Source organism: Linepithema humile, chromosome 7 (genome assembly GCF_040581485.1).
Source record: "Linepithema humile isolate Giens D197 chromosome 7, Lhum_UNIL_v1.0, whole genome shotgun sequence".
Classification (NCBI taxonomy): Eukaryota; Metazoa; Arthropoda; class Insecta; order Hymenoptera; family Formicidae; genus Linepithema; species Linepithema humile.
The window spans coordinates 12,319,447-12,345,450 of record NC_090134.1 but is presented as its reverse complement, the minus strand read 5'-3'; the positions used below and the strand labels follow the sequence as shown (position 1 = coordinate 12,345,450).

Here is a 26,004-nt window from a genome sequence, read left to right as displayed (position 1 = left end):
GTGTACATGCGAAGCGTGTGCGAAATGAATTTGAAAGAGTATACAAAATAGAAAAAATATCGGTGCGATCGGTATATTAACGGTGAAATAATTAATAAGTGACAGAGAAATAATTCTTTAAAGCGGCGGGAAATAAATACAAAGCAGCGTGGAGATAAATGCGAAGTATCGTCGATAGTGAAATAATTATTGGAGCGTCGGTGAAATAATTATTTAAGGCGGCGTAAAATAAATGCGAAAGCAACGTGAAAATAAATGCGAGGTATCGGCAATAGCAAAATAATTATTTGATCAACGGTGAAATAATTATTTTAAAGCGGCGCAAAATAAATGCAAAAGCAACGTGAAGTATCGGAACTAGTGACATAGAAGAGCGACGGTGAAATAATCCTTTAGGCAACGGTGGAATAATTATTTATGCGGAACTATAAAATATGACGCGAGGCGTCCTGGTGCGGTCGGCGAGAGCGCAAGCGCGGGCGATCGTGTCGCAACGGTTGGTACAACGCAACGCTCGTCGGTGAGTGCGTTCGTAGAGTATCCCGAGTCTGTTCGATCGTAGATCGATGCGGACTATTCGGCGGCGTGGATTGGTCGACGCGGTTTTGCCTGCCGGACGGATTACGGATTTGAAATCCCGGTGAATAAACGCAATATAAGAACTTAGGCTGCCGATTACGCTCGGCGGGAGTACGAGGACGCTCGTACGAAGGCAGAATTTAGAACGGCGACCTGGCTAGGTACGCGGAAATGCCCGCAATACGAAGTTCGGTGGCCTAGGAGCCAAGTACGCTTGGCGGGTATACGAATATTCTCGTATGCGGGAGTCAAGAATACCGAGGACGCTCGGCGGTACACGAGGATACTCGTGTGTTGGAACAAGTATAAAATCCGAGTATGCTCGGTTTGGACTACGAGGACACTCGTAGAGGGATGTTCGCTGTCTATCAGCGAACGGGATCTGGTGAGAAGACGTACAGCCGGGCCTCTTTTATACCCGGCTGGCAGCCGAATGGTTTCGAATCGGCAAGCATCGGCGGTTTCGGCGGCGAGTCCCCCACAAAACGGAATTTCGGAACGGTCGGGTGTGGGGGATTTTCGGCGGTTGACCGCCGTTGTTACGATAAGAAATTTATCGGCGCTCGATGCGCCCTTGGTGGGCTACGGACGATAAACGGTCCGTAGCCGTAACGATGCAGCTTGCGGGCTGCACCGTTACATACTTTAGACGCAAGTGACACTCGGGCTTCTAAGAACGACTGCTCGCGTCAGCGCCTAATTGTTTAATAATTAAATAACTTTTGTCACAGGATTCTCGAGAAGTGGCCTCGATTAATGGCCTTCTAAATGTTTATTATTGTTATTGCCTAATTAACCTATAATTATTACATTGTGGTCTTTCGACACACAGCAATTGCTTTAATACACATGTCTTTTGCAGATTATGGATGAAATCTTTTCAAAAAGAGCTTGGTGTTCACCAGTCGCCGTTGCATCATCAACAGGACTTTCTATTAAGCAGGACAAAGACTCAGGATTTATAGAAACTATATCTGATAAGTTATATATAATCCATGTTGTGCTTGTCTTTTTTTATATATTAGTTGAGGAAATTACGAAACTTTTTATTTTATCATCATATCATTTTCATAATTGTCATTGCATTTTAATTCTAATGATAAATATCTGAAATGTAAAAATTTTATTCAAGTATTTAATAAATATTTTCATAGATTCGTCAGAAGGCAAGGTATGCAGTCCTAAAACAAGAGAATCGTCAAAAGAAAACGTGTGCAGTCTCCTTAAAAGAAAGTTACTTCAAAAAACTGAACAAGAGGAAGCAAAAGCCAAAAGACATAAAGAAAGAATGGAAATAGATGAGAAATTCCTTTCAGTTTTAACAAAATTGGTTGAAAAGTAGTTAATGTTTAACGTGATAAACTGCAACATTTTGATTTCTGTAATGTTTAATGATGTTATATTTGATTATGCATAGAATTTTATTTTTTTTGTTATTGTTTTGTGCAATAAGAAAAAATGTTATTTTTATTTTATTTTTGAACAAAAGACTGATGTTTGATGTAACTGTGATGTAATAGTCGCTGCATTTAAGTTTACTTTATACTCATTAATATATTAAAATTTAATAGAACAGTTCATATAATAGTATTTTTTATATTTTATAATATTATATTCATATGTAAGCTATAAAGAATAAGTAAAGAATAATAAAATAAAGAATAAAATATTTATTTGAAAAATTCAAGTAATGTTTTATTATTTTACGATATTCTTATGTTACGTCCTGTTCAGACTTCACGATTCTTTTCTTTTTATTAAATACCAGACCTAGTAAACACGGGACCAACAAAAAACTCTTAAAGAATATTATAACGCCAGAGCTGTTTTTCTCACGAGACACCATGAGCTCGAACTTTCTCACAAAGAAAAATAACAAGGGGGATAGATAATTGAAAATACCTTGGTCGGTCAGCGTGCCTATCGTCGTCAGAAAAATCATAAAAGTCAAAACTCGCGGTAACCGGAGTCTTTAGTCGACTCCAGATGTTTAAAGTAAGAAATAAAAACTGGCACCAGCTAGCCATATACTTGGATTCCGCCTACGGAAACCCTAGTAGATAGGGTTTTACCGAGTGACGATCGGGCAATGACCACAGTCGCACGCCTAGAAGGCATGACACCTGATACGATGCACGTGTTCAGTAGGTCTGGGAAACCGAGATGCATTAATCGCACTCTCCACGCGACTCCAGGGCCACGCGACAGTCGTAAACTGTCAAATTTATTAGATCAGTGACCCAAGGCCTCGCGAACCCATATACCGATTCTCAACCCTCCAATCCGAAAGCCGGGAATCGGGGCAAACACCTCTATAGACCACCCTTCGTTCCGTCGTACGATCTAAAGACTACGCCCACCTAGATCTTAAGACACTGAGATGCACCCCACCTATACTAATTAACACCAACCGGGTTACGCCACCTCAAAAACCTACCCCCATCGCATATGGACCCGAAACGACGCTATTCCTTATTCGTTAGGGCCCCTTTCTTCCTACCCCCATTCCAAGTAACTTAATTACCTAAACCTAATCCTATTAGCTAAAAATGATGCCACCCTCCCTCACATTAAAAATCTTCTCACACGACTAATTCCTATTCGATCCTTGCTTCAAAACCTAAGATTTTCCCAATGGATCCACCCCAAGAAAAGGGTATAAAAACCCGTGTTTTGGTGGCTCCAAACGCAATTATACACAATTAGTCACTCAGTTCATCAAGCAAGTTTTGCCAAGTCCTTAAGACAGTTTTTCGAGTAGTTCGGGCCGCGAAATAAAAAAAAAGTCGATACTTTGTCGCGACCAAGTGGTGCATCTCAAATAGAGGGTCCATCACCCTGACGACACCATCCCGCAGCAGGGTGCCCACACGTTTACAAAGGGTCCGACGCCTACACACCATCCCTCAACGGGGCGCCTGCTCAAAACCACCGTACACACTCAACCCAATCCGAAACTATCCTGTAACGAGTAAGTTAGTTCATTTGTTTTTATTTTCTTCTCAGTAGTATTCTCTTTATTTTTATTATGTGCTCCGTCCCTATTTCGTTTAAAATTTTTTGTGTTATTTATCAGTGAGAACTGAACATTCGCCGCGACCCGACAATCGTCGAAACCGCTCGGACTTTTCGGCATTCGCTCTCTGCATAGCTATATTTCTCCCACCATACATTAGATACGCGGCGAGGGTCACCGTAAGACCCGTTAGAATTAGGAGACACACCCCACGTAGTAACTCTCGTATAACCACAAACACTCAAACCGACCCACCTCCTGTATCACCATCGATTCCTCAGGAATCTCCTCAACAATCTCCTCAACCCTTTCTTGACCTTTCACCACTTCCTACTCCCAGGTCCATCTCTCCGATCCTGGAAGAGCTCCTGGAGTACAGACCCCCTTCGCCTGTCCGTTTCCACCCTCCTCCAGTAGAGGCTCAACTAGAGGAACTCCCACATAACGATCCGGAGTTTGACAACATATCCGTCAACTCCGAAGCCACCACCATTGAATACGTCGAGCCTCCTCCGCATCTTCCTCACCCTGTATTCACAGGGTTTGACTTCTTAAACCTAGTCCTCTCCCCTGAGGAATAATCCACACACACACACACACACGCACGCACGCACGCACGCACGCACGCACGCACGCACGCACGCACGCACGCACGCACGCACGCACGCACGCACGCACGCACGCACGCACGCACGCACGCACGCACGCACGCACGCACGCACGCACGCACGCACGCACGCACGCACGCACGCACGCACGCACGCACGCACGCACGCACGCACGCACGCACGCACGCACGCACGCACGCACGCACGCACGCACACACTTGTAAAGAATACATAACCACGTGCGGTTGACCTGTCGACGGAGTAAAAACGACTCTTCCAGTCGCTGACCCGTCGCAAGTCCTAAACACGCCGCTCGGCTCGTGCGGTCAGACCCGTTTACGTCGATCGCCGAGCCCAACGAAAAAATTCTACATCTATCAGGACGTAACAGTTTATATTTTATGTTAATAATTTTTTAACCTATATATGTCTCTTATGCTGTGTTTGACGTTTATAGATTAGAATAACCACTTCACTCAACCGGGTCAAAAATAACATTCTTAATCCAAGGTAATCATTGTTTATTTTATTAATTATTATTTTAATATATAAAATATTTGAAATTATAAATAAGGATAAATTGAATTTATACTCTATAATGGTAATTTTGTAATCTATTAGGTACCGCGGAAAGTTCGTGTCGTTTTTCTAAGAGATGTCGTTCATCGGAAAAAACGACACGAACTTTCCGCGGTACCTAATATAATTTTATTGCAGTATGCTTGAACCCAGTGAGCTAAATATTATGAATATGCTAGTAGTGTGGCAGCAAAAACGCAGCGAACAAGCAGAAACGAAATCGAGCATGATCTGTCGTCACGATGTGAAAAAATTTGTACCACGAAAATGCTATAAACCTGATAAGTATTTGATTCTTAATATATATCTGTGGCTTGGTGAAAGAAGTGCCAATGTCAATATTCATCAACTTGAGATATGTCCAATTAAAAATTTTTTTAGTTTATGATTAAATAACTTGATGTATAAGTGGAAGCTGTTATCTTCATTTTTTAGATTTTGACATTATTATTTCTTGCACACAATATATAAGAGTTTTCAAACACATTTCTAGTTTTGGTTCATTTCAGCAGAAATTTGATATTAGCACTTTTTGTACCAAGTCATAGATATACAGGGTGATTCAAAATAACCTGATGTCCTTGCAATGCCATATTCGTGAGCGAATTCTAAGACGATATTTCCTTTTACAAAATTTTGTCCGAAGCTTAGTTTTCGAGTTATAATTGAAAATAGGTAGCAACTTACGAGTTCGGTACAACGGGCAGACAGGGACGCGCAATGTATAATGAGACTGTCAAGTGTTTACTGTCGTCTCATGACGCATTGCCCGTCCCTGCCTATCCGTTGTATCGGACTCGTAAGTAGCAAACTATTTTCAATTATAACTCAAAAACTAAGCTTTGGACAAAATTTTGTAAAAGGAAAAATCGTCTCAGAATTCGCTCAAGAATATGGCATTGCAAGGACATCAAGTTATTTTGAATCATCCTGTATATTATTTATGTAAGAATATTATGAACTACTGTACTTATATGATACGTATAATATAATTCATTAAATAGATGTATTTAATGATATTATTACGTATAATTTAATACTATTATTATGTGTAATTACATATACTTATTTATCAGGATATTGCATGTGAGAGTACTCTTAAATGTGACACAAAAAAATTATTACCTCCTTTACCTCTAATAGCCATAGAAGATTATTACAAATTTGAAGAGAAGTTTCAACAAGACAGGGAAATCAGAAAATAGTTTGTAAGTTTTTTATTCAATGTTGCTTTAAAACTGAACTATCACGGCGCATTTCAATATAGAATTTCAGTATAGAATTCAGTGTTTCATCTGGATAAATTAATCACTATTTTACATCTGGTTTTTATGTTGCAGGAAAAGAAAATTTCAACAATTGAAGGAACTACTAATCAGACGAGAAATATTCTGAAATTCATTTTAGATTATAACGTTTCCAAAAAATAGTCGTAAACAGGAAAAAAACAATCAACACCCACGAAAGACACAACATTTGCTAGCATTATTACAGGTAATTAAAAACAAAAATATTATAAACATAAGTTTAAAAATGTTGTATGTTATAATTAACACAGTAAATTAGTTACTTTTCTTTAAATAAATTTCAATTATGAAAAACAAATCAATATATGCAATTGTTAGATCAATCTGATAATTTAAATGCAACAATTGTTACATTTAACTCTTTACATTTTAACAACAGTTTTCAATATTAAAATATAAATAAATTGTAATTTAAACATAATTTTGTAATAATTTTAGATTACATTTCTACGGTAGAAAATTGCAGTCTTCATCAGATGCAGAAAGTTATCTAAGAATGGTTGCAGCACGCAGGAGATCGCCTCCATTATTTATTAAAAGAGATGGCATAATATAAAGTGACATATAAGTAGTGATATAAATATATATTTTTATAAGTGCAAAATGTATTTTTATAAGTGTTACAAATATACATATGTATATTTAGATTTTATATTTTAACATGTCTTAATATAGTTTAAGTAGTATAGCTAGGAGATATATATATAAGTAGTATAGCCACAGTTATATATTCTAACTCAGGCATGTGAGAGGGGGTGCGAGAAAGAGGGGATATCGGATTACGCTGCGTCAGCACTTTTGGAGGGGAGGAGGGTATCGGATTACAGCACTTTGGAGGGGAGGGGTATTAGGTCACACACGTTTACAGTTGTAAAAGCGCAGCATCAGCACTTTTGCGATGTTGAGTATCAGGTTACAAGCGATTGGAGGGGACCGCATATTTTACGGATAATGTCATTACTTTTTAAAATTTGCAGGCACCATTTTGCGTCGTCAGCACTTTCGACACCATTTTCCGTTGTTATAAGAATGGTATCATCACTATTTTTAGCAACGTCAACATTTTGGGCACCATTGTTGCCAGATTTCTATATATTTAATCGGCACTTTTAATAGCGCCGTGTGCAAAAACCCATAGCAACAGGCAGCCGCGTCAACATTTTGGGCGCCATTGTTGCCAGATTTCAATGTTTTAATCAGCATTGTCAGCATTTTTTTAATTAGTATCGTGTGCAACAAGCGTAAATTGTATAAAAAGCTCGCGAAAAAATACAAATTATCACAGTTATCCGAAATCATTTGGACAATCACCATATCGCTGCAACGCTTCATCTGAATTATAGCAACGATGTTTTCTACCGTACAACAGACAATTGTGAGTAATCCGGCTGACAAACAGCAAGGTGTGGAAACCTTTGCGAAGAAGCGGAAATTCTCACCCAACGTGTAAGTTGACTCTCTTACTATTTACACTTTTAAACTCACTGCTATTGTTACACTTTGAACTTACACAAGCTTTTATCCACAGAAATAAAAGTAATTCACCAAATCGATAGAAACATGATCACGCCTCCCAGAATTTTAGCTAGAAGATACCCGTTGACAAAAACCGGCTATTAATATCTGGATATCGAAATCAATGTTTCTATGCTGAGCCACATAGAAATCGCTTTCGGTGACAACCATGGCAAAGAGATACATTTTACATACAACATGTGGAAGATCCTCCTGGACCAACGACACGCGATCACATTGGAATCTTTAGTAAGATTATTTAAATTGATAGAGTCAATCATTAATTTGCAATTTTGATGTATCGTACAAACACAGACCGAATGCATATCATTTGCACCAGCAAGTATACAATGTTTTGGTCAGAGTTGAGCAAATTTACTAAAACTAACATGACAGTCAGGATGGCATTTACTATAAATATCATAAAGACCTCTTAAGTTCAAATTGTTCAAATTTGGTTAAATTTTATAAAACTGCCTTACTTTAAAAAATTTTTCAAATTCTTAGTTGCCATATTAGATCCGCCATTTTAAATTTTCGAAATGCGACTTCAGATTCGTTATTAGCAACCCGAAAAAGTCCCTGATACCAAGTATTATAAAAATTCATTAATTTCTAAAAATTTTGAAAATGTTTTGGTGGCCATATTAGATCCGCCATTTTGTATTTTTGAAAGATAACTTTAGACTCGTATACAGTAACCTGAAAAACCTCTTGATACCAAGTTTTATAAAAATCAGTTAATTTCTTAAATTTTTTAAATTTTTGGCAGCCATATTAGATCCGCCATTTTAGTTTAGACTCATGTGACAGTGCACAGATAAACAGAGTACTCGAAAGTGTTAATTGGAAGAGAAAAACGTCGAATGAATAATCGCTACACTTGAATAATTACCGTTTTTATTATTTTTTTTCGGTTTTCTGAAATTTTAAGTATGATCCAATTGAATTTGATAATTTTGCCACGCGCCATTGGAAAGCTTACATTATTCTGTAAATTTTAAGATTTTTTAAAAATTTTTAGATCAAATAGAAAATGGGCAGCATGGGTGTAAAGTTGAGAAAGAATGTCCCTTATATATAATTTTCTTATTTTTTTTGAAATTATTATAATTACTTTTTGAAATAAACAACATTTAAAAATGATTACAATATTTTAGACCTAATTCAATTCAAAGAAAATATTCAATCTAGTACAATACTTAATGAATGTATCAATACTAACGAAATAAATATTTGCGGAAGCAAATGCACAGATCAGTCTGAAAGTGAATTCTGCTCTTTGTCAAAAGGTGAAAATATTTTTTATTAATATTAGTTTTTAAAATATTTCATATTTTCTTAGCTAAATAATTATTTTCATTAAAATATATTTTTTTCTATAGATGCTGTTCAGAATATGGATTTTATTTCAAAAAATGATGCCATGTCCATTTCCGAAGAATCTTTGCCTATACAGCATCAAAATAACGGTGTTCTATTTAAGGCGATGCTGGAGTAGTACTGTTTTACCGACGAAAAATTAATTTCGTAGTTTAAGAAAATTTTTTTATTGCATGTATAGAATTACAAATCCTTTTAGGTGATTAAAGTATACATGCTAAAGAATCGGCTGGTATAACATTTAAAACAAAAAACAGAAAAAAATTTGGAAATTTTACCGACAAGCTGTCGGTGCATACAAATATTTGTTTAATATAAAAATTATACAGCTTGCAGGTGCAAAATTAACATTCCGGTCAAAAGAGAATATATCAAAAATTAATAGAGAACTGTTAGAATTGAGTTCAGAGATGTAGTCTAAAAATGTTTCCTGAATTAGAATTTATGCAAAGCATGCGTGCAATATAGACGATAATGAGGTAAAAAAGGGCAATAGATTAGTTCCGGGATTTTGGGATAGAGGCGCTATACAGTTCTCAGTGCTATCTGTCATATACAGAATCTTTTAGGTTAGTTATGTGTGTGTGTGTGTGTTTGTGTTATGTGCTACGAAACCCGGCTGAAAAAAATGAGTTGAAGGCACTCTGAAGGATAAAAAAGTGTATGTATTATACATAAATTTTGCAACATTTTTGCAAACATTTACATTATTTAGTTACATACATTAATATTCTAATTTCTGTGAAATACTTTTATTCAAGTGTTTTATGTGTATATATTATGTATATTATGTGCTCCATATTATGTATATTCACATCAAAGTATCTATGTAAAAAGTTAATATCATTTTATATATTGTATATATTTTTATAATAAATGTATATGTCATATAAATTATTTATAAAGCATAAAATATAAAGGTATTTTTAGCTTCTTGTATTTATCATTTGTAAAAAATCTTGATTAAAAAAGCATTAATTTTGTGACTTGCAATAATCTGTTTCAATATATACTTCTTTTAAATACTTACAATTAGCCTTATTTTACCTTGGTATTTAAAATACACATCAAAATATAAAATTAATTTCTAATTTAGTAGAAAGAAAACATTGTAGTCTTACACCAGAGAGGAATGGTAAAATATCATGTATATGTAATAACAAATAAATCACTTTTCCACTGACATTATACACAACTTTGCAGAAATAAATTTATTCTGTGAATTTTGAATGTGTAGTGCAGTTTAAAACACACAGTTGAAATATGTCTATATTTTTGAAATAATAGTTCTGATTTTTCATGAATCACAGTGGTTTTATAAGATGTTCAATTTTAACAGTTTTTATTGGACTGTACTTTAGACAATATTATATTTTACCATTTCTTTTTGTTGTAAGACAAGAATGTTTCTTTTCTACTGTAATAGAAATACATTTTCGATTTTGATACGTATTTTAAATACCAAGTTAATCACATAAAATAAGGCTAATTGTAAGTATTTAAAAGAAGCATATAATAAAACGGATTATTGCAAGTCGCAAAATTAATGTTGTTTCTTTTATCAAGATTTTTTTACAAATGATAAACACAAAAAATTAAAAATATCTTTATATTTCATGCTTTAAAAATAAAAAATATGGCATATATCATATACATTTATTGTAAAAAGAGTATACAAAATGATGTCAATTTTTTAGAAAGATATTTTGATATGAATATAGATAATATGGAGCATATAATATACATTATATATATATACATAGAGCATATGACGTAATAAAAGTATCTTACAATAAAGAATAAGACAAGCCAGAGGCGGTTTTCTCGTGGACTGGCATTAGTGTTGGAAAGACTTGCGAAAAGATTTTTATTTGTTTTTCCTGCGCCGTAGCCTAATAGTAAGCAAACGCCTATCCGATGGCGCTTTTGTATGTTTTCCGTTTCCGACAATAAAGCTCTCTCTTAGATTGACCGCAAGTGAGTGCACACGTTTTCTTTGTACCTTCAATAAATCATAACAGGTTATGGGCCCAGTACACTCATTGTCAGTTATATTCAGTATTAATTAAAATCGAGTTTTTCAAAGTCGAGCTTCTAGAACACAACAAAAAGAAAAAAAAAAGAAGGAAAAGCGTGTGTTAAGCAACAAACGCGAGAGACAGGTTAACCTGAACCTGAACACGTAGCAAACATGGCAGAAGCAAGCACACAAAATTTAGGTCTAATTGAAAAGTTAATAGGCCGAGAAAATTACAGTACGTGGAAGTTTGCTATGCGAGCGTGCCTAGAAGCCGAAGATCTCTGGGGCTGTATACTCGGTGAAGAAGCGTACACAACGGACACAAAGAAAATGTCTAAGGCAAGAGCGAAAATCGTCCTATCGGTACAAAAGCAAAACTATGGCCACATACAGAACGCGGAAACCCCAAGACAAGCGTGGGAAAATCTGAAAAACGCATTCGAAGATAAGGGACTTACGCGAAAGGTAGGCTTATTACGTACCTTAACCTCAACTAAACTACAAGATTGTAATACTATAGAAGAATACGTTAATATAATAACGACGACAGCTCATACCCTAAAAGAGCTTGATTTTGAGGTTAAAGAAAAAATGATAGGCGCATTATTATTATCCGGATTACCCGATGAGTATAGGCCAATGATTATGGGTCTAGAGAGCTCTGGCACAGCCATTACGTCGGACGCAATAAAAGTAAAGTTGCTTCAAGAGGTAAAATACAGCGAAAAACATACAGGAGAAACGGAAGCGGCATTATACTCGAAGACAAAGGCAATACGTAAAAAGGGGTAAAAAAAGACAAAAAGCAAGTGTTACTCATGCGGCAAGATCGGACACTATGCAGCCAAGTGTCGTAATAAAACAAAAGATGAACCCAAGAAGAAGGATAGTTCGACACACAAGGTATTCACAACATTTGAAGCTCAAGCAAGCACGAAATGTGACGAGTGGCATCTAGACTCCGGGGCATCTACCCACATGACGGGATGGGCCAGCTGTTTGAAAGAAATGAAGTGCGATAAAATTATAACAGCAGCCAACCAAGGACAACTAAAGGCAGTAGCTCGTAGAACAGCAGAAGTCAAAGTCACGGTAAACGAAAACAAAAAAGTTATTTGCGTTGAAAATGTATTATATGTTCCAGGTCTAGCTGCAAACTTGCTCTCAGTAGATACTATAGTACAAAAAGATTACAAAATTCACATTACCAAGAGCGGATGCACCATACATGACGCAAACGGAGAACTGGTTGCAACGGCCAAACCAAACGGAGGAGTGTATGTATTCTATAAGGCATCAGAAACTGCCTTGACTACAATGGAAACAGAATCTCATGGAGGCCTATAGCATAGGCGCATGGGGCACCTAAGCAGAGGAGGAATGCACCAACTAATCAAGGGTCCCGCCAAAACAATAAGAGGTTTCGAAACGACTAAAGAAGAATGTAATGTATGTATTCGAGGCAAGCAAAGTAGGAAACCTTTTAAGTATAGCGATAAGCGAGCGCGCGTTCCTTTAGAGCTAATACATTTGGACGTGTGCGGACCAATGTCCACCGAATCGTTAGGCGGCGCCAAATATTTTTTAACCTTTATAGACAATTTTAGCCGTAAAAAGTTCGTTTACTTTCTAAAACATAAAAGCGAAGCAATCGAAACATTCAAAAGGTTTAAGGTATACACGAAAAATAAACTAGATAAAAAAATAAAAACGATTCAAACAGATAACGGTCGCGAGTATATAAATAAAGAATTTAAAGAATTATTACAATTCTCAGGAATAGCCCATCAGACAACGGTTCCGTATAGTCCGCAGCAAAACGGTTTAGCCGAACGCGCAAACCGTTCTATAGTAGAGCGAGCCAGATGCATGCTGATAGACGCAAATTTGCCAAAAGGGTACTGGGCTGAAGCGACGTCCACGGCGGTCTATTTATTAAACAGAAGCCCTGCTAGTGCACTACAAGGAAAATCGCCGGAAGAACTCTGGAGCAAAAGAGAACCCAGCATAAGGCACCTACGAGTTTTTGGAAGCAAGGCTCTGGTATATGTACCACAAGAAAAAAGAGATAAATGGGATCCGAAGGCGCAAGAACTGATATTTATCGGATACGACGAGAATATCAAAGGATATTGACTAATTAATCCAAAAACAAAGAAAATAATCGTGAGCAGAGACGTTATATTTCGAGAAGATGGTCACAACGAAACTGCTAAAGAGGATAAAAGGACACAAGAAGAAACAGTCTATCAATTAGAAAGAAATTTGCAAGAAGAGCGCGAACGAGACAAAAATCTTAGTTTAGATTTCTTAGACGAAGAAAACACCGATGAGAGCCAAAGTGACGTTTTCTTAGAAGCAAATGAAGACGCGAAAGAACCTGAAGAACCCGCACGGGAAGGCCAAGCCGATCAAACACGCGAACGCCGAAGGCAACAAGGCAAAGCTACACCTAGAAGATCCAAACGAAAATGGAAGCCAGTAACCAGACCAGGATACGTAACATATATGGCAACGGAAGAACCTGCGGAAGACCCAAATACAATGGAGGAAGCATTGGCAAGCCCAGAAAATCAGAACTGGAAAAGGGCAATGCAAGAAGAAATTTACTCGTTGCAAAAAAACGACACATGGGAAGAGGTGGACCGACCACACAAAATAAAACCATTAGCGGTTAGATGGGTCTACAAAAGAAAACAAACGGAATCAGGAGAAATGCGGTATAAAGCGAGATTGGTGGCAAAGGGCTGTGCACAAATAGAAGGAAGAGACTACAATGAAGTTTTTTCGCCAGTGATAAGGTACGAGACAATAAGGTACCTCTTAGCCCTCGCAGCAAAACGTGGATGGACGGTAAGTCACACAGACGTAGTGACAGCCTACTTGAATAGCGAATTGAAAGAGGAAATCTACATCACACCACCAAAAGGCATTCCTGAAACAGATAATACAAAAAGAGTCTGGAAACTAAAGAAAGCAATATATGGATTAAAACAGAGCAGACGAGCTTGGAACGATACAATTGACAAGAGACTAAAAGAATATGGAATGCATAGACTAAAAGCAGACCCATGTGTGATGACCTAAAAAGAGAAGAGAACAAAATTCTAATAATCGCCATATACGTAAATGACTTACTGATCCTGAGTAATTACAAAGGCGAACAAAGAAAATTAAATAATTTCTTGAACCAATTTTTCGAAATAAAAGATTTGGGAGAAGCCAAATATTTCCTAGGTTTGGAAATATGCCAAGATAGACCGAAAGGTGAAATAAGAGTTAAACAAGAAAAGTATATACAACGGACGCTCAAGAAACACGGCATGGACAATTGTAAGCCAATCGGTACACCAGCTGATCCAAATGTCAAACTAACAGAAAGCAACGAAGAATGCGATGAACCGAGTGACGACGACGACTTCAAATCCCAGTACCTCGAGGCAATAGGCTCATTACTATATATAAGTCAAATCAGTCGTCCGGACATAGCACAAGCTGCAAACGCGGTTAGCAGCTTCTGTCAGAATCCTAAGAAAATTTATTGGACAGCCGTAAAACGAATTTTTAGATACCTAAAGAGTACTGCGAGTTGTTATCTTAAATACAGTAAAGAAAATAACGACAATGTTATAGGCTATAGCGATGCCGATTGGGGCAACGACAAACGGGATAGAAAGTCTATAAGCGGTTGTGTATTTACGTTGAATGGAGGAGCTATCATATGGCATAGTAAAAAACAACGCACGGTAGCTCTATCCACGGTAGAGGCCGAGTACATTGCACTTGCATTTACTAGCCAAGAAGCTATATGGTTAAGAAACCTTATGTACGAAGTTACAGGAATCGCTAACGAAGCAATAGAAATTAAGTGCGATAACAGCGGAGCTATAAGCTTATCAAAGAACAACTGTAATCATCAGCGAACCAAACACATAGATATCCGCCATCACTTCATACGGGAAATACTTACCCAAAAATACATAAAGATATCTCACATACCCAGCGATGAGATGACGGCCGATATCTTAACTAAGCCTTTGCCGAAACCGCAGCACATAAGATTAGTGAGTAAGTTAGGTTTAAGTGATTTATAAACGAAAAATAAAATACTTTCGAGAGGAGGTGTTGGAAAGACTTGCGAAAAGATTTTTATTTGTTTTTCCCGCGCCGTAGCCTAATAGTAAGCAAACGCCTATCCGATGGCGCTTTTGTATGTTTTCCGTTTCCGACAATAAAGCTCTCTCTTAGATTGACCGCAAGTGAGTGCACACGTTTTCTTTGTACCTTCGATAAATCATAACAATTAGAAAATTCTTATTCTTCTCTTCAAGCCAGAGGCGGTTTTCTCGTGGACTGGCAATACAGAATAAGACAAGCCAGAGGCGGTTTTCTCGTGGACTGGCATTAGAGAATTCTTATTCTTCTCTTCAAGCCAGAGGCGGTTTTCTCGTGGACTGGCATTAGAGAATTCTTATTCTTCTCTTTAAGTCAGAGGCGGTTTTCTCGTGGACTGGCAATATAAAATAAGACAAGCTAGAGGCGGTTTTCTCGTGGACGTGGCAATCAAGAGACACGGTAGTGTCTCGCGCCAAGTTCACGCGCAGCGCAAGACCGAACGTGTATCTTTACGCGAGCCCGAAGAGCCCAGAGAGCCGAGATTATCGGAACTCAATAATGCCCGGGCCGATCGAGTTGATAATGGTCTCAATCAATAGCGCATACCTAAAATATATAATAAGTATGCTTGTTTTTGCTCTACGTGCTTTATAAATAAATATATAAAAGTCCAAAGTCGAAATGTCAAAAATATTATCTCAATTTCTAGGATGTACAGTCAACATTTTTCACACTAGATGGCTATAGTGATGTTAGTAGTTGGGTTTGTGTTGGTGGCGCTAAAGAAAATAGCCGCGCATACCAAATAACCTTACAGAAGATGTGTCAAAAGAATAATATTGAATTCAGCAACTCGCACTACATTGCACTGGTGCACACTCAAGGCTGCTTAATGTTCACCAGTTTTTTATTCGTGTTCATCAGAGTAGTGTAGTGCAGTGTAGTGCGAGTGATCAAATTTAATATAAATGTATCAAGTAAAATAAGTGTATATGTATATAGGTTATAAGTATTGTGTTTTAATTTTACCATACATTTTGTCAAAAAGCTTTAGTGTATGATCTGTCTAAAATAAATAAAATTAAATATCTCAAAGTTTAATATTTTAATTCTACGTATCTTAAACTAGTTCCAACAATATTTATAATTTCTAGTCAATTTTATATATAAAAAAATATAGCATAAGTCACTTTTTGTGATTATCCTAAATTAGTTCCAATATTTATAATTTCCAGTCAATTTTATATCCATAGAAAATTGGAAACAAAAATTATAAACATAAACTCGACAAGAAATCTTGTAATTAAAATTAAAATTAAAATTGACCAAAAATTATAAATATTGTTGGAAATAATTTAGGATACATAGAACAGAAATATTAAGCTTTGATATTTAATTTTATTTATTTTAGACAAATCATACACTAAAGTTTCTAAACAATGGTCCTATAAAACATAGTGATGATTGGTATGATTGTATAAATTAATTTTACAATACATTCTGTCAAAAAAGCACATCATTCTAAACTTTAGTGTATGATTTGTCCAAAATAAATAAAATTAAATATCTCAAAGTTTAATATTTCTGTTCTATGTATTTTAAATTAGTTCCAACAATATTTATAATTTCCAGTCAATTTTATATTTTATATATAAAATTTATTTTATATATAAAAAAATATAGCATAAGATACTTTTTGTAGTTATCCTAAGTTAGTTCTAATATTTATGATTTCCAGTCAATTTTATGTCCATAGAAAATAAAAAACAAAAATTATAAACAAACTCGATTATAAACAAACTCGACAAGAAATCTTGTAATACACAAAATAAAATTGACTGAAAATTATAAATATTGTTGGAACTAATTTAGGATACATAGAACAGAAATATTAAACTTTGACATTTAATTTTATTTATTTTAGATAAATCATACTAAAATCTTGAAACGTGTGCTTTCTTGACTGATTAAAATTGACTGGAAATTATAAATATTGTTGGAATTAATTTAGGATACATAAAACAGAAATATTAAACTTTGGTATTTAATTTTATTTATTTTAGACAAATCATACAAAATTTCTGAAACGTGTGCTTTTTTGACAGATCCTAAATTAGTTTCAACATTTATAATTTTCAGTCAATTTTATCAGAATCAAAACAAAACAGTATTGTTTTACCTTTCAAAAAATTGTCGTGCCTATATATTAAATCAAAAAAAGCTGTCGTATATATATTACAAAAAAAGAAATATCTATCAAAAAATTACCTTTTTTAAAAAAAGGTAAAAAAAGGCGCCAAGTACACGCTCTTGTCACAACTAAAACAAAACCATATTGTTTTATCTTTTAAAAAAATTGTCGTATATATTAAACCTTTCAAAAAAACCTGTCATAGATATTAAAATCTTTCAAAAAAAGCTTGTATATAGTAAAATTTTTAAAAAAGCTATTATATATACTTTCTACAAAAAAATATGATATCAGGAAATGGCACCAAGTGGGACTAAAGAACTATGAAAAAAGTTGTACACTATTTCTATAAAACTCTTCTATAAAACTCTTGTACATAAAGCTGTCGTATATATAATTAACTATATTATATACTATATATATTATAAAAAAATAAATACATAAATAAGAAAACAAAAAATTAAAATTAAAAAATTTTTTTTAAATATTTAAAAAATAAAAATATTTAATTAAAAAATGAAAAAATATAAAAAATTTAATCAAAATAAAAAGATATTTATTCAAAAACGCAAAAAAACTTGGCGCTGCTACACCACAAAGTATTATAAAGCAATGAAATTAACATGTAGTTTACTGTAGCAGCGCCAAGTTTTTTTACGTTTTTTAATAAATATCTTTTTATTTTGATCAATTTTTTTATATTTTTTCATTTTTTAATTAAATATTTTTATTTTTTAAATATTTTTACAAAATTTTTTAATTTTAAATTTTTGTTTTCTTATTTATGTATTTATTTTTTTATAATATATATAGTATATAATATAGTTAATTATATATACGACAGCTTTATGTACAAGAGTTTTATAGAAGAGTTTTATAGAAATAGTGTACAACTTTTTTCATAGTTCTTTAGTCCCACTTGGTGCCATTTCCTGATATCATATTTTTTTGTAAAAAGTATATATAATAACTTTTTTTAAAATTTTACTATATACAAGTTTTTTTTGAAAGGTTTTAATATCTATGACAGGTTTTTTTGGAAAGTTTAGAATTACAAAAGCCAGAGATGATCTATCGTCAGCTAACAATTTTTAATAAATATATTCAGAGGCAATCTAACGTCAGCTAACAATTTTTAATAAATATATTCAGAGGCGATCTAACGTCAGCTGACCGTTTAGAAAAAAGAGAGCTAAAGACGATTTATTCGTAAACTGGCAGATTTTAAGAAATACGTATTTCTTTTAGTTAGTAATTTACTACACGTGTGGTTTGTTTATGTTTTATCGGATAATTTCTAAGATCATTTAACCTTTTTTCTCGCAATTGAAATTCTATCGTATGGCTGTATGATGTACATACGAGACGAAATAGGCCTATACAAGGTGTCTAATAGATATAAATTAGATATGATAAAATATTTGATTTGAAAAATGTATGTATAATACTATATACCTAATTGGAAAAATATGTTATATGCTTTCCCTATTTTTATTCTTATGTAATTAATACAAAATAAATAAGTTAATTAATTATTCAATACATACATATACATATTGAATATAGTTATCTTTATTTTGTATTTTATGTAACTGAAATGATATATACTCTCATTATTTCAGTCATTATCACATAAAATACAAAATAAAGATAACTATTTATTCAATATATGTGTGTGTATATATATATATATATGTATATATATATATATATATATGTATATATATATATATATATATATATGTATATATATATATGTTTGTAAAAGGGCAGATTTCAGGACATTTTCAAACCTTATGTTTTTTTCTTCGTATTTTGTAGTACTTTCTTTAATAATACATATCCAACTTGAATTTTTTTGATATTGCTGATAGTATCGAAAATATACTTATTGATATATTTTATCGCACTTTTCAGGACTTTTGGATTGAATGGTATTTTTCAAGACTTTTGATATGTATATAGGCAGTTTTCGGGACTATATGAAAGGTCTTGAAAAACACCATTAATCCAAAAGGGTTATTGATATATATATAAGCAGTTTTCAGGACACAATGTATTCCATTAGTCCTGAGAACTGCCTATATTAATAGTCTTGAAAAACACCATAAGTTCAAAAATCCTAAAAATTGCCAGGAAATACACCCAGAAATGTATTAATTATTGTCATAGAGTAACAGCTATTATATGATGATAATTTACATAAAAAATGAAAAACTGTGTTGATCAATTAAAACAAAGGTTTGTATATCAAGCTTGGTTGCATTTAGTACATAAAGTATACTCATACTGCTTCAATTATTTAACAGACGTAGAGCTAATCGTAAATCGAGACGTAAATCGAGTGAGTTCTTATTGAAGATTTTCAATCTCATACAGGCATTAAGATAAGAAAAGACTCAGTGTTCGGACATGTCCTAATGTTCGGACAGTCAGTGAAATATTAATAATTTCTACAATATAAACAATAAAAATAAATCTGTCCGAACACTGGGTCTTTTACCTTAATAAAAATATGCACAAAGAACTATATAAATTATTATAATCAGCTCTGCAAAAGGTAATAAAAGTTATAATTCTATTGCAGAAATTGAAAAAAATTTATTTATTTAATACTTAGTTACAAATAGATTATTTGCTTAAGAAACATATATTGCAAAATATCTGATAAATTTTAAAGAATTTTATTTGTATACAAATTTATTAACTAAAGAAGAAAATGAGAATATTAATGTTGACAGTGATAATAATGATGAAAATACTGAAAATTCTAACGCTGAATTTAATGTCAAAAATGAAGAAAAAAACAAATAACACTTACTTTCAAAGTGACATATCACAGGAAAATATAACACATACATGCTATCTTTTAACATCATCAACATCCAAACTATTTGGCATACATTATAAAATTAAGAAATTTTTCAACTAATAAATTTACAAAAAATTATGCTTGAAGACAGAAACGTACATATTTTCATCATTATATTCATGTATGCTTACTGTATGTTGATTATTATTACTTTTATTTTGTTTATCATTCTTTTCTTCAATGTTATAATTTGTTATATCACTATCGGAACTTGGATAACAATGACTATTATCCTTTTTATATTCTTTCTAGATCGGTAATATTACAGTCAACATAGTAAATTATCAGTACTAATATTATCACAATTAAAATTTGCTAATTGAGTTAATTAAATAAAATTTTTTTATTACATTTTGTTGTGTAAAAAACAAATTAAAAATATTATATATTCTTAAAAATAATTTACTTAAGTTTAAAATTTAATTAAGATTTAATTCATTAATTCTGTGAGATCTTACATATAGTGATAAAAAATAATTTTTAAAATATTTATTCAAATTTTTTCAATATCTTTAATATTTTATTCAAAAACATTGTTTTAATTTTTTTTTAAATTTATAATTATGAATATATAAAGAAACTCCATGTTTTACATTTTTAATATTTGTCATTTCTTATAATATCAGAATTTCTCTCAATATCACTGCTGCTGTTATCTTTTTATATGTGCATTTGATATTATCAAGAAGTAATAACCTAAATATTTTGTTTATCTACAAAATAATAATTCTTAAAAAAACTATTTTTAAACTTATTTTCGTTATCAATATCATCCATAAACTAAAATTATTCTTGGTCATTTTTTAACTCTTATTCCTTTTCATACTTTTATTTGTACGCTTATTTTTATTTGCATTGTCCTCTTTACCAATAGAATTTTTTGTGATATTATAAATTAGATCAAAGGTTTGACCGAATATAACTGGAATCTTATTATAATAGATTTATATATAGAATCTTATAATAATAAACTTATAGACTTAATAGACTTATAAACTTATAGACTTATAGACTTAATAGACTTATAATAGAATCTTATAATAAACTTATAATAGACTTATAATAGAATCTTATAATTATAATAGACTTATATCAATAGAATTAATTTTTCCATCAAAAATAGGTACATCACATAAAATTGTATCATTATTATCATTTTTAGCATATGTATTATTTCTATTAGCAATTTTGTCAGTGCAAGATGTATCACAAATGCAGGTTAATTCCTGTCTATAACTAAATAATTGCTTGTAACACAGCACTTTCTTACATCTGGAGAATCATTAAATGTAACATCAGTTATTATATTATTATTTTGCTCATTATATATACTCTCCTTTATGATAGCAAAATTTAACATGGCATATTCATCATTATTCTCTATATGACTTGGATTCTCCGCATTATCAGTTTTCGACATTGTTCGTTGAATAATTGTTATCTCAAAGTATATTTTTTTCAGCAATATTGTTTATCATCGTACATAGAGCTGTAAAAAAATTATTAGATAATTATGAAAAATAAACATTATTATATAATACTAAAAAAAAGTTCAAGATCTAAAAACTTATTCTCAATTTTGAAATAGAGTAAATATGTAACATTGCATCGAGTATATTATTAAAACATATATTTATTTGTGCATACTTTACCTTCATTACTATTGTTGTTCATTATATTATAAGAATTATGTATTAAATTTGTTTATTCATCATCAGTATTATTTTTTTCTTCAGTATCACATCTATTTAACTTGTTTTAATCATTGCAGGATTGCTATTTAAACACATCTTAGACACTATTACCTATTAAACTTTTCACCTCTGCTATCTTTTTCAAATATATTAAATAATATCTCATAATTATTATTATTATTATTATTCATATGTATACCCATACAACAATTCGACGTTCGATGGATGTCTATAGGACGTCCCACTCGACATGGACGTCCAGATGACGTACCAGACATGTTCCGAGAACGTTCAGTAGATGTCATTTGTACGTACAATGTACCGCCCTTAGACGTCCTCTGTACGTCCTTAGTACATCCTTTGTACATCTTTAGAACGCCGTCGTATGTCGTTGGTACGTCGTTAGTACGTCATTATCGTGACGTTACTACGTCTTCTATACGTCCTTAGTACGTTATTGTTGTATTTTATTTAGTAAAATATATTTTCATGTCAGTAAAAATAGTGTAATTAAAAGTAAACAAATATTTTATAATAATGACAAAAACAAAATTAAAACGCGCATATTTGTTTACATTTTATACTATTTTTACTGACATAAATTATTTTTCAAAAAAAAACGTCCGTAAGAAATCCATTATGTTACGTTACAACGATGCACTAATGCCGTACTACGAAAATATGTTGTTTAAGTATGGGTATATACTTGTACTTAAATGCATACAAGTATAAATAACGAACACCAATGCAATTAAACTATAAAATACTTTTTTTATTTTAATTGAAACACAATATTTAAATAAAATTTAAATTTTTTATTATGAAACGCATTACACATTCTTCTCCTGTTTTTTTAGGCGATCTGTCGCTCGCCGGAACCAATCAATTATTGTTGTTTCGATCGCACGATCGTCGATCTTTTTGTATCGGTGTTTCACAGCCTCTGTAAAAGGAATAGTGACTATATTACAATTACGTACAATTATGTACCCGGGCATAATAATATTGCACGTTATACATTATATATATATATACACATATATATATATTTTTATTTTATGAATATATTTAATAATCATATATACATATATTTTGTAATTGCATGTAAATTAAATTATGATTAGTCAAAAATTAATTCTGATTATAAAAAATAAAAAATTTTAAAAAATCTGAATTTTTATTTATTTTATTTAATTTAATTTTTATAAATTTCACTTACATCTATTTGTTAAAATGTATTAATTTTTGATTGTTTATTTAAAAAAAACAAATTGTTAATAAATTCAACATTTTTGTATAATGCATTTAATTTTTACGGAATGAATTGTAAAGTATTGTAAAATATTAATAAATTATTACTAAAAATGTTTTTATACAATAAATTTTCATGTATTTAAATAAAATATATGATATATTTATTACTTAATTAAAAATGTACAGTTTATTTTTAAATTATAATGTAATCAATGTAATTTGTTATTATTTTAATTTATTTAATTATTTACTATTTACAAAATTTTAATTTATTTGAATAAATTATATTATATTTTTATTACATGATTTAAAACGTACAATTTATTTTTTATTGACATATTTTTAATAAATCCAATTAAAAATCGATTTAATTTTTATAAAAATAATTTCTATTTCTTCAATTTTCTTAAATAAAATATATAATATTTAAATAGCTGATTTTTAAACCTCAATAAAACATAAATAAAAGTTCTTATATAATTAATTAAATTCAGTTTATTTTTATATAATTAATTTCAATTTATTTAAATAAAATTTATGACATTTATAATTGATTATTATTGTTATGTATTTAATTTTTATTAAAATAAATTTGCAATTTTTAAGTAATCCAATTTTTGTATTTTTAATTGATTATTTTAAAATGTTAAAAATATTATATTAAAAATTTTTTGTATTATTAAATTTTTTTATTTTCAACTTTTTATTAAGTATATATATATATTAAATATTTTTATTATATATGATTATATATATGTATAATACACTAATAATATAATATAGTATATATAATATAAATATGTGTAAGTTCGTACGAATTACATTATTCTCTGGGAACGGATGTCTTTTGAGACATTATTATGGATGTCTTTGGGTCATACCACAGATGTCCTCGGGCCGTACCAATGACATCCTGGGGACATTTTATGGATGTTCCCAGGACATCTTCAAAACATCTTATCTCTCATAAAGATGTAGACAATATTTTGGAACGTCCATAAAACGTTCTCTGGACGTTCTTTCGACGTCCAAAAACTGACGTCATAAAATGGACATCTGAGGACATATGTGGTACGTCCCGAAGACGTCCATGTGTTGTGTGGGTATTACCTTCTGCAATATATCAACATAAAAAAATATATAACATCGTTAATGTATGTCATAAATCATGTAACTATTTATTCATCCATAATTTTTTGATGTGCTCAATATACCTAGAAGTATGCTTAACTGTATAGCCAGCTGACATAATTTTAATTGCAAATCTACATCACAATACTACATATACAAAAAATTTTGTTTATTACTATAATATTTTACCCAAATAAATATTCTTTAATTTTACTTGAGATACGGTATTTAATTTGCTGCAACATCCAAAAGACATTTTTTGTCATCTGAAAATTAATAAACATTGTAAAATCTTACATACAGTTTATTATTAACCTTCCGTTAGTCGCAATAGATATATGTTGAAATTATTTTTGTGTTTATTTATTTTAAGTCACAGTAACATTTTTTTAATCCATTCTAATACTTGTTAATTTGTTCTCCATGTACTATTTCTTTATGCACTTTAGACTATAGTCTATTAACCCAAGTGCAAATGAAAGAAAAATTGTTTCAAGAAGCAGTGGAAAATTATAGAAAAATTATATCTGTGAGAAGCATTGCGATCATTCATAGATAAAAAATATTGCGACTAACAAAGGGTTTAATATTGCTTACGTAAAAATTACGTAAAAAGCTAAAATCTTCTTTCAAAATAAATAAAAGAATTAAAGAATTATTTGGGATGTAAAAATCAAATGTTCAAAGAAAATCTTTGCCTTCTTATATTTTTATATAAAAATAAGACTCGCACAAACCGGATTATTTCCTGGTATAAATGACAAGGTTAGATGTACATAAATATATTGTACATATATATAAATATTTAACGGACACATAATATCGATTATATATAAAAGTGTGTTAATGATGTAAATATGTATATTAATAATGTCAATAAATATATACACAAACATTGAAATTAAAAAGGTGTCACCAAAGTATACAATAAAAATGGTGCCGAAAAGCTTTGTGATTTTAATTGTTTAATCGATAGCTCTTCAATATTATTTACTTATTGCTACGAACTATTAGACGGCCTCCTCGTTTGGCACAAATGTTTTTCACATAAAATTTACCATTACCATACAACAATAGTGCAAACATCTTTATATTAATATAATATTGCACAATATCACAATTTGCGCACTATTGCCGCAAGATTGAAGTAAACAAAAATTCGTTTCCAAGGTAGATGACATCAAGAGTTCGAAGTCCTTTTCCAAAAGTAAAACGTTCACCGTTTTCACCGAACAGAAAGAATCTCTAATTCTTATGGAAAATTAGAGGTTAACGGACACGTTTCTTGCCACGTGTCAGTGCGTTAAGATTGGTTTATAATAGCCGTCACCATTAACTTAGGCCGGTGCCGTAAAAGTTGAAAGATAGGAAACCCGCACTACCGTTTATAATCAAATTATAAACGATCAAATTATAAACGATAGTACGGGTTTCCTATCTTTCAACTTTTACGACACCAGTCTAAGTTAATGGTTACAGCTATTATAAATCAACTTTTACCCGCATCCTATATAAACAACAGGCTTAAGGCTGGTATTACATTTACGAGATAAAAAGACATAAGATTGCAGCATTATACATATCCACAGATATAAGCTATGCACATGAGTATATATTTATGTTTGCATCAAATTGAACGCATTGAAGAAATTTAACTAATTAGAACAAAAGAGTCGAAAAATTATTTTCATTATCTACATACGTATACATATTACCTTCTACATTAAATTTCCATTTTC

At 31.9% G+C, this 26,004-nt stretch overlaps 2 protein-coding genes across 2 annotated transcripts in view; both read left to right on the top strand.

Moving 5' to 3' along the window:
• Positions 1–26,004, top strand: part of LOC137001163 (uncharacterized) — a 299,895-nt gene that overhangs the window by 49,048 nt on the left and 224,843 nt on the right. The gene's annotated exons all lie outside the window — the stretch shown is intronic.
• Positions 9,993–14,433, top strand: LOC137001166 (uncharacterized). Its single transcript, XM_067359527.1, has one exon. It carries the CDS (start codon positions 11,179–11,181, stop codon positions 11,797–11,799), a length of 621 nt encoding a protein of 206 aa, XP_067215628.1. The 5' UTR covers positions 9,993–11,178; the 3' UTR covers positions 11,800–14,433.

Excerpts from the sequence above, each read along its gene's own strand:
- LOC137001166 (XM_067359527.1), top strand. The coding sequence starts at position 11,179 with ATGGCAGAAGCAAGCACACAAAATTTAGGTCTAATTGAAAAGTTAATA.